Genomic DNA, 10,334 nt, shown 5'->3' on the forward strand with positions numbered 1-10,334 from the left:
AAAAAAATTTTATAAAATTAATTTACGTGTCATTTAAGAATTACTAAATCGTTTTATTTGTTAATACTACTTTAAAACATTTGAAAATTTAACTTTCATTTGACTCACTCCAATCTCACCGCAATTCATTTATTCAAGATTTTGTAATTATAATTAATTTTTACAAGATTGGGAAAATGTTTTTGATATAAGAAATAAAAAACATTTTTTATCGTCTAAAAAGTCGAGAAAAGATTTTAATTTTCTAATCATTGTTTATGGGAAACCTATCGAATCTATAGTGTATACACGAATGATGTACGAGTTACTTAATTAAGGTATTGATATTTACTATGCATTAACTATAGTTTTAGATATAATTTTTTTTCTAATAAACTCGGCATTATTTGCTTCAAATTTTTAAATTTTTATACTTAATTTTTAATAAATAAGAAAAGAATAAAATGTTTTATTGATCAATGCCGTATCGCAGTAAACAAAATTGGTTTTTTAGAAACATTTTCTAAATTGATCCAACTTTTATATTAAAATACAAGAAAAGGATATTACAACATATAAAAAATGGCGATGAAATACGAGAATTTGTAATAAATATTTTCAAAAAATTCTCATATGTCATCGTTATCTATTATATTATTTTCAGTACAGTAAATTTATATAATTTACAGCAAAGTGATACAAATTTTTGTATTTCTTCGTTGTTTTTTATTAAATATATCTACTAAAGTATATAAAGTAAAACTGTTTTAATGTTTAAAATAAAAATAATTATGGTAAACATATATAAACTTTATACATGTATGAATTAGTTCTTTATTCAATGGCGGATCCATTGCGAAACTGAAGCTTACGCTTCGAGGCTCCCAATCCAACTGTTTTTAACGAGTGAGTTTTTCAACAAAATCAATGGAATATTTTGAAGTGTTTTATATTAAAATAAGACTATTTTAGTGATAGAATCGTAGGCCAACGGCTTGAGGTATTTAATATTGATCTTAGGATATGCTCTAATATTCACTGCAAACAACCTCAAAATGTCGCTATAATTGGTCAAATATCAAAATTTTCTGTAGGGCTTTCAGAATTCCAACCTTCGGCTGTATGACCACCATAATATATTAATAGCTAGATCCTCGAATCTTTCGTTGGTGCGCGGCTTAATAATTCTACGGCTCAACCTTTAGGCTAGAACAGATAGAACCATAAAAAAGATGTCTGGATCTTCGATTCAGACATCTTTTTTATTCGTACATCTCAATTATTGTTTCTATGATAACCTTCTATATAAATTTTATAATTTTTCAATAGAACCATAAAATGGTTCTATTGAACAAGAGAGACGAGTGAGTACAGTCTGAATATTCGATTCAGACTGCACTCACTCGTCTCTCTTGTGCAATTTAACACGAGAAATCAGATTTTTACTTCTATTTTAACGATTCCCCCTTTGATGACCTATCTCTCTTATAGAGAATGGACCAATATTTTTCTCTATTCGTTGATGTAGAGGATGTCATTTTCGTTCCTATGTATTTTCTTTCACTTCGTTTCTGGTACGTTCTCGATTATATCTTCTTCAGTGTTTAGTGTTAAATATGGTCAAGATGAGCTTATAAGTTTGGTCCATAGTGACGTGGATAATATTTTTATGTGTATATTTATGATGATTTCATTAACCAATAATTAAGCTTCAGTTCACTCCACCCCACCATTCCGTTCTCCACCACTCGGGCCTCGAGATATTTGCAAGTGCAGCAAGATCCTTGTTGGATGGATGTTGCCCCATTGTTACTTACTTTGTTGGATGTTGCCCCATTGTTACTAGTTGAGAAGGGGACCCATAACAGTGTCAGCTTCAGAATATTACCTACACTGGAATATCATAAAGTTTAAACCGTTACATTATTATTTATGATATAATAATTANTATTATTGTAAATTTTTATAATAAGATTTTAAAAAACAAAGATGATCAATATTCCGATCACTCAATCTAGTTCTTATTTTAGTAATGAGAAGTCCTGCTACCAAGAATGCCCTTTTCGATTCAATTGATGCAGGTGGAATCGTCTTTAATGCATTCAAGAGAAGATGAATGTTGTGTTTTTCACCTATAGCCTGGAAGATTTCTAGTTTGTTTTCCAGATGCGTTACAGTACTTCTTTTGCCATCTAGTATTCTTGATTTGTCTACCTCAGCTGCTTTAATAACGACATCGAGCTTATAGCCCAATAGTACGGCAGTTCATTTGGCTTTAATAATCAAGTTTTATGAAGAAAAACTTCATACTTGCATACTTCGTACTCGTTTGTATACTGGACGAATTTGCACAACCTGGCATAATGCAGTTATTGAAGCTACTGGGCATGATTAAAAATTAAGATGGCATCGATGCAATTATTCGAGATATAACAGGTTCCAACAAGTAAAGAATTTTAAGGTCCTGCCACAAGTAGGCTACATATTGATTATTAACACTGTGTGACATGCCATAATGAGCAAAAATTTAAACTAATAAGCCGGCTTAAAATTAATAAATACAAATGTATTCTGACAGTTTATGGGTTAATTATACTTTCTATTTGCAAAATTTCCTCAACCTTAACACAAAATAAGAAAAAAGTAAATTTTTAAGAAATTTACAGGATTTCCCAAGATGAGAAGAATTTCCCAGGTTAAAAAAACAGCCGGGATCCCAGATTTCCTGGGATCTTGTTGGAGAAATCCTAATCATGTACATGTTTACCTTCTAATAAAAAAAAATTTTTATTTTCTACTCACAATAGAAATAAAAAAATTAGGGTTTTTTTAAGTATAATATCCTAATTTTAAAATGTCCAGGTCAGCAATTTTGAAAAGGTGGCAACACTGATTATTATTATTATTTATCTAAATAAACTGCAGGTGTCAGATGAGAACCTCACAGGCTACCAGATCGATTTTATAAAAAGTAAAGCAGAATTCCTCAAAATGTAGACCAAATTATTTTTAAAATGGCGCAAAAAGTAGTAGCCTAGAGCCCTATAAATATCTCAATCTGCTACTTTTAACCCCATCTTGTAATCCTGAAACCCAGCCGTATTTGATGAAATAAGAGAAAAAAGGTGTAGTCCATGGGTAAGGTAACACCTGAAAATGTGTTACTGTAAAAGCAAAGCCATGCTGACCAGATCAGAGTTGTTCTTGGTCTATTGTTCACTTACAGTATGGAAGCACTTCGATCTAAACAAACAAGTTAACATATGCACATTACAGTTTGGACAGAATTTTCACTTTGAATTACAAAGTAGCCATATTTCAAACTAACCAAATTCCTTAACATATAAATCTATCTCTGTATCTCTGGCCAAGACAAACAATATACAGTAGAGCATCAATTATCCAAATACCGATCAACCGAAATATCAGTTAACCAAAAGCATTCCAATCGACAAATTCAAATTTCTGGCACTGCAGCACTCTCCCCCTCCCTACCAACCTAAACTGTAGGCCTACTTTAATGTACTACTTTATGTAAGGTATGTATTTGTAAGATGTATGATACAAAATATATACAGTACAGTTTTGTGTTTAATATATTTTTTCATAAATGATTAGTTATCTGAAAAATCAGTTATTCAAACAACCCCAGTCCTGAATTATTTTGGATAATCGATGCTCTAATGTAGTTATGAACTAACAGGATTTTGAACTATCCAAATTCAAATTAATAAGGATTTCCTGTATAATAATTGTGTTCCTTTGCATTTGGTTTTTTTTTAAAACTTGGCAAAAAGATTGTTAAGAATTTGCATATGTAATAAAACATTTTTAACTTGTGTTCTATTTATTTAAAAAACTTTTTGTTCAATGTTCCATTATACAAAAAAATTTTTTTGTCTGATGAAGATGGTAATGCATCATTGAAATTACTTGCATACATATTTTATCTTTATTACAGACTTTTAATGCCAAAAAACAGTTGTTTTTTTGTATTATTATGTATTACCTAAAATTATCTTGTTTTGTTTTTTGATTGAAAACTGTTAAATTTTTATAAAAAATTGCATTGGAAAATTATTACACTGGAAAAAATAGATAATGAAGAAAACTACATTTTAGAATAAATTCTAAAAAGTTTAATCAAAATAAACATAGTTTTCCAACAATAAAAATAATGGATTTCTTTCAGATTGCCCTAGCTTAACATTTAAAAAAGGCATAAGTAATGTTAATTAATTAATTTTTAATATCAAATGTTATGTGATTTTGCTTTTAAATGATATATTTTAGAATATAATGTTTATATCTTAGAATTCTGTTTTCTAATTTGAAACTGACTGTTGTCTTAAACAGTCAAAAATGTTAGTTTTTTAAAATAAATCTGCTAGTTTAAAATTTATTTTTTTTCAATTGTGATTAAATCAATCTTTTTGTTTGCATTTTAATATAAAATTTTTGTATTAATAAAAGTAATTATCTTCCTATTTGCTAATTTTTGATACTTGATTCTCTTAATTAGTTTGGCTTCTTCCCATAATACCATGTTGGTTGTATCAATATTAACAAGACTAGTGCTAAATGAATGTAAACAACACAATATTATGGGACCAAGCCTAAGTAATTAAGGAAATCAAAGACAAAAACATAGTAAACTCAATGAAACTAGTGGAAATCTATAGAAAATTAATTATAATCAATATCATCCTATTAAAATAAATACTTTCTTAAAGTAAATTTTAAACCAGTTTCAATTTTATTTTATAATTATTATTAATGTAGGCATTTCAAACTTCAATATTTAAACACTACGATGATATACTGTATTTTCAAGGAATGACTGGCATGCTGCGTAAAACCAAGGGAGACCAGCATGCCAGAAAACCCAGAGTTAACTGAGACTAAAAAATAAAATTAATCAGATGTAACAAAATTAGTTGTTAATTAAATGTTAAAGAAAACATTCTTCCAATTACAATAAAATAAACACTCTATCCAGAACCTGTTACCAGTGTGTTTTGTGAATAATACAGTTTATCACTAACATTTTCAAACCGTTAAATAGTTCTTCCTCAGATGAAGTATAGGGTTCTGGATAGTGTGTTGATTTCCATACCCGGTGTTGATGTGTTGTTGATCTTCATGTTTTACAATAAAATAATAACATTATAATTTTACAGACTTAAAACTGCAAAGAGAGTTTTCATTTACAGTGCAATAAAACAATTAATGGTTTATTGACATCAACAGTAGTAGAAGTTAGTCAGTGTGGGCAGCATTATATCTACCCTGACCTTAAAAATAACTCCTTCTTCTCAAATTTCATAAAAAGTGGATATTAATCAGTGTATAAGTTGAGATAATTTGCCACTGAAATTTAATATGCTTATTTTTGCATTTTTTAATTGAATTACAATAAAATAAACAACACTTTTGTCATCCCACGAGTATTTTACATCATTAGAAAGAAAATATAATTGAAGTAATTAAACATATAATCATAGTTTTTGATAAAATGCTAACAGTTTCACAATTTTAGAATAAAAATTCATTCATTTTTACATGATATAACTCGTTCATTTTTTTAATGTGCCCTCTAGAGAGGGATCTATAACCTCCCTTAAATCAGCATGCCTGCATTCACCAGGATAAACCAACATGCTAGTTTTTACTATACGGAAATACAGTAGAACCTCGATTAACCGAACTAATTGGGGATGAAGGTAGTCCGGATAAGGAAAAATTCAGATAATCGAAACAAATACTTTAATTTGTCTTTTAATGATAATACAACACATTTTCTTTTCGATGACATATCAGTAATATTAAAAATAAATACTGTATTTAAATCGTGATCAAATTTTCAAGAAACAAACGTTCGTATTGAATTTGGAATACTACTGACCAGCGCTAACAGACTACTTATTGTTTAAAAGGCCCTCTGGTGGCACAAGAAGACGGATTTTATAAAATAAAAAGCAGTTGAAACTGTATTTTTATGAATAAAAATTTGACAAATTATTTATCATTTTATGATGAGTAAAATTTTTTCATCGCATTTGCAGCTTTTAAGTAATGCATAAACCTTTGAGGCGTGAGACTCTTTGGACTGCAAGGCATAGGTGGTGGCCCACGTTGCCCATATGCCACCCTTGGTCATAGAAATGATGTAATTTGAATATAAATTATTTATAAATACGTATGTCAAGTTATATTTTTATTATGACACAAAATATATTTAAGAGTTTACGACCACTGTGCCGGGTGAGACATTGTTCAAACAAAAAAAGTTATTCATTCCATCACATACATAAACAGTATCATAATTCGCCAAGTGCAAATTAGCAAATTCGTAAAATTTTTGTTTATTTTGAACAATCCGGATAATCGAAAATCCGGATAATTGAGGTTCTACTGTATCTGATTTCATAGTCTCTCTTGGATAGACCAGCATGCTGATCATTCCACAAAAATACGTTAATAAGCAAACATAAGTTTGGCCTATAAATTTTCATGTTAAATAGACAAAAAGAATCAAAATAATTGCTAAAAGTATCGAAAACATACAGATTTACATGCAAAATTTGTATGTAAACCTTGGGTTATAACCCTGATTTAAGATATAATTAAATGTAAATTTTATTATATCTTTAGATCACAAGGTTAAGAATACTTACACTAATAACTTTCTTGTATATTTGAGCTGGTCCACTACATTCAGAATAAGGATACTCTGATGTAGCCATTTCTAACATACACATTCCAAATGCATATACATCAACAGATTCATCATATCGTTCTTCATACATTTCTGGTGCCATAAATTCTGGTGTACCTGAAAAGATAATTTAAAGATAAATAAAATAAATGATTTAAAAAACAAGTTAAAAATTAAAATTTTAAAAACTTACCAATAACACTTTTAGCAAATGACCTATTTTTTAAAGTAGCTAAACCTAAATCACCAATCTTTACTGAGCCTGTTGTTCCCGTTATAAAAATATTGTCACATTTCAAGTCTCGATGAATTATAGGAGGACAGCGTGAATGTAAAAAGTTTAAGCCTTTTAAAATCTGCTTGCACCATGATTTTAATACCTTGAGATTAATTTTCTTAAAGCGACGAAGATATCTAAATTTAAAGAAAAATAAATTTATGAAATTTACATTTATTGATGTACCAAGAATATATGCAAGAAAAAACTTTTAATTATTAATATGTAACAGAATCCAAAAGTTCAGGGACTTGGTGTATAGTTACTTGCCTTGAATAGTTTAAACTATGCACTAATACACAACCACTTTCAAACTAATCGCCTTGAACAATGATATACTTTTTCCAGTGGCTGTACAGCTTCTGGAAGCATTTCTATAAGTCATCTTTTGCAATCATTTATAATGCCTCCTGCAATACTGCTTTTGCCTCATTTGATAACTCAAATTGATGTCAAAACAATGTCAGAACAATCTTATGATAAATGGACTCATGTAATTCTACATTTTACATCCAGATACATGAAAAGCACTAGAAAAAGTATATTGTTGCCTGACTAGATTAATTTAAAAAGTGGTTGTGCATCAGTGTTTAAACTATTCAAGGCAAGGAACTCATTTGAATCCTGCTATGTGTATCTAAATAAAAATGAAATTATTTAATTTAAGAAATCAGTTTTCTTAATGTTTGTGATCAGAATATAATCAAAGCAGAACTTTAATACAGTCAATCAAAAATTTAAATTGCTAGTTTATTCTCAAGATGCATTTTAAGTTAATTAAACAATGTAATTTAATANTATTAATGTAGAATTTTTAAAACATTTAATATCATTTTTTCTATATAAATATTTACATTATCGATTGATAAAACATACTTTTTTCCCGAGTGCCCGATTCATTTTGTTGTTACAATAAGGAAACGAGGATTAAAAAATAAAGAAAAAATTGACTTTTTTATACTTAGTTACTTACTCTTTTATTACTTCTTTAAACATACATTAATAAGAAAGAAAATCTAGCAATGAGTTGCGGGACTTTCCTGGCGTAACAGTTAAAATAACTCGTGGCGCCATCTGTCGGGAGATTATATTTTAAAAACACTTATATTATTAATTATTATAAAGTGACAAAAAAGCTTAATTTTGAGTTTTATAAATAATTATAAATGCTAATCACGAGTAAACTTCATTAAGTCCGGCACCACTCGAGATACGACACGCGACCGTCTCTATCTCTCCATCCCCTCGATCTTTAACCACTATAATTTAGTAAGATCTACACAAATTTCCTCGCAAAATTTCATAAATTTTGGACAAGAGGCACGGGAGTTATTAAGCTTTAAAGTGGGTGAACGACTCCCCAAACACATACGTTCGTACAAAAATATTTGGAGTTTTTCCGTATGTACTTTTAGACTTTTTAAGGTTCCCGAGTTCAAAAATGTAAAAATTTGGGAATCGTTTTTTGACCCATTGCCGTACTTTCCCTTTGTTCGTGTATACATAAAAGTGTATTTGTACAGTAGATGAGATTTAAATTTTATTAATTTTTTACGATTATACATAGCCCTTATATACATTTAAAAAAGTTATTCGATTAAAAAAAGCATTCCTTCAAATAAAAATTCTAAATAAAAACATGGTAGAGAATGGGTATTGTTGATTTCTTTATTTGAAATTGTGTAGTATAGAAAATAGAAGAAAAAAAATTATCGAGGATAGAAAATTTCAAGTGGGAAAAAAAAATTACTTGGAAGGTTTCAAAACTTATTTTCGATTCTCATCATGCGAAATGTTCGTTTGTGTCTCGATTGTATGATACAAATCGAATTTTCTTTCTCGACTGTAGAATCGAAAGAAAAAAGTTTACTCGAGAAAAAGTTGATACGTAACAGAGGAAAAGTATGGCGATGGGTGAAAAAGCCGCCCTTTCCCCAAAGAGTTTTACACTTTTGGATTTGGGGAACCTCGAAACGTAGAGAAATTTTTAAAAAATTCGGGATCTTTTCCTGTATTTATGGATATTGGTGCGTGTTTACCTCTGAAGTTTAATAACTCGTGCGCTTTTTGTCGAAAATTTCTGAAATTTGGCATTTGGGAATCGATGCTGTTAAATTTTAGTGATTAAAGGTCGAGGGGTGGGGAGAAAATGAAGTATCTCCAATAGGATCGGACTTAATAACGATTTTACTTTTTATTAGCATTTACGATTTTTTATAAAACCCCTATCTACTCTCAAAATTAGGCTTTTTGCCATTTTATAATGGTTAAAAATATTCAAAATGTTTTAAAATAAAATATGATAACAGATAATGCCATCAAATGTTGCCGGGAAAGTTAAGCAACTGGAAATTTTTGGATTTTTCATTCTTTTACACTCTTGCCATTGATAATGTTTGCTAGCCATTGGCGAGATGCGCTGAGCCATTAATAAATGCCATGTTAAATGTCTATTTTGGTAGCTTTTATAAACTTTATTGACTGTTTGTTTGAAAATTAATGAAGGTAATTAAAATAATTTTCGTATTATTTTTTATTGTTTTGAGAACAGTTACGGAATATCCCTTGACAGGTAGAAATTGTTCTTAGAGCATTGATCCTCGTTGATGAAATTCCTAAATTAACTTCAAACATTAATTTCGTTGTTGTTAACTTTAAAGAAGATTTTTAAAGAGGAAAACGAGGTATAATTTGTTAGTATCGTAGTTTGTAAGTAATAAAAGAGCCGCATCCTGAAGATGATCCTGCCTCCGGGGCCTGTCAAAGACCAGAGCCATTTAATATTTTGAGCAGTGCCTGGCAAACAGGAAATTCTCAAAATCCATTAATCGGTTTTTAAATATCAAATGGCAAACCGTTTAAATTCAAAGAATTGATATTTTATTCATATTAATAAAGTACTATAACCAATAAACATTGTCGAAATTGGGCATTCCGATTGCTCTGCGCAAAGTTTTTTGTCAGTTCTGTCTTAGGACTCCCTTCGTTCTGGGCACCCGTTGCGTACATTATTTACGGCACTTGCAGCAAATATTAGCCAAGATTCCACCAAAAAGAGGTCAATGTTTATCCCGTGTTGGTGAACTATGGAGTACAACTAGTTAACAAATATCATTTGAAAACTTTATCGTGTTAAGATTAATTCCCATGGTTTTCGTGTTAATTAATTTTCAAATTTAAACACGAATTACGGGATGTAAATTGCTACGAATTGTGATGTTACAAAAAAGAAAATATTTACTTAATACACAAGAAATGCAACGAAACGAGTAATTTGTACGAAATTTTTAGAGCCCGGCGAAGTGAACCCGATAGTCTCCTTTGATAAGATGTGTTTATATATTAATTATTAATTAATTA

The 10,334-nt window shown here is 29.5% G+C and overlaps 1 protein-coding gene across 1 annotated transcript in view; it reads right to left on the reverse strand.

The window, feature by feature from the left end:
- LOC111638738 (serine/threonine-protein kinase WNK1-like) overlaps nucleotides 1-7,116 on the reverse strand; it is a gene marked incomplete at its 5' end in the record, with an annotated part of 44,672 nt that extends 37,556 nt beyond the window's left edge. The window contains 2 exons of the mRNA XM_023384496.1: nucleotides 6,657-6,814; nucleotides 6,891-7,116. Of these exons, the coding sequence (XP_023240264.1) occupies nucleotides 6,657-6,814; nucleotides 6,891-7,116 (384 nt within the window). The remainder of the gene's footprint in view (nucleotides 1-6,656; nucleotides 6,815-6,890) is intronic.
- Nucleotides 7,117-10,334: the final 3,218 nt, after the last annotated feature.

The sequence above is a fragment of the Centruroides sculpturatus genome, unplaced genomic scaffold, assembly GCF_000671375.1.
Source record: "Centruroides sculpturatus isolate CEXI.00-Female unplaced genomic scaffold, Cexi_2.0 scaffold90, whole genome shotgun sequence".
NCBI classification, from domain to species: domain Eukaryota; kingdom Metazoa; phylum Arthropoda; class Arachnida; order Scorpiones; family Buthidae; genus Centruroides; species Centruroides sculpturatus.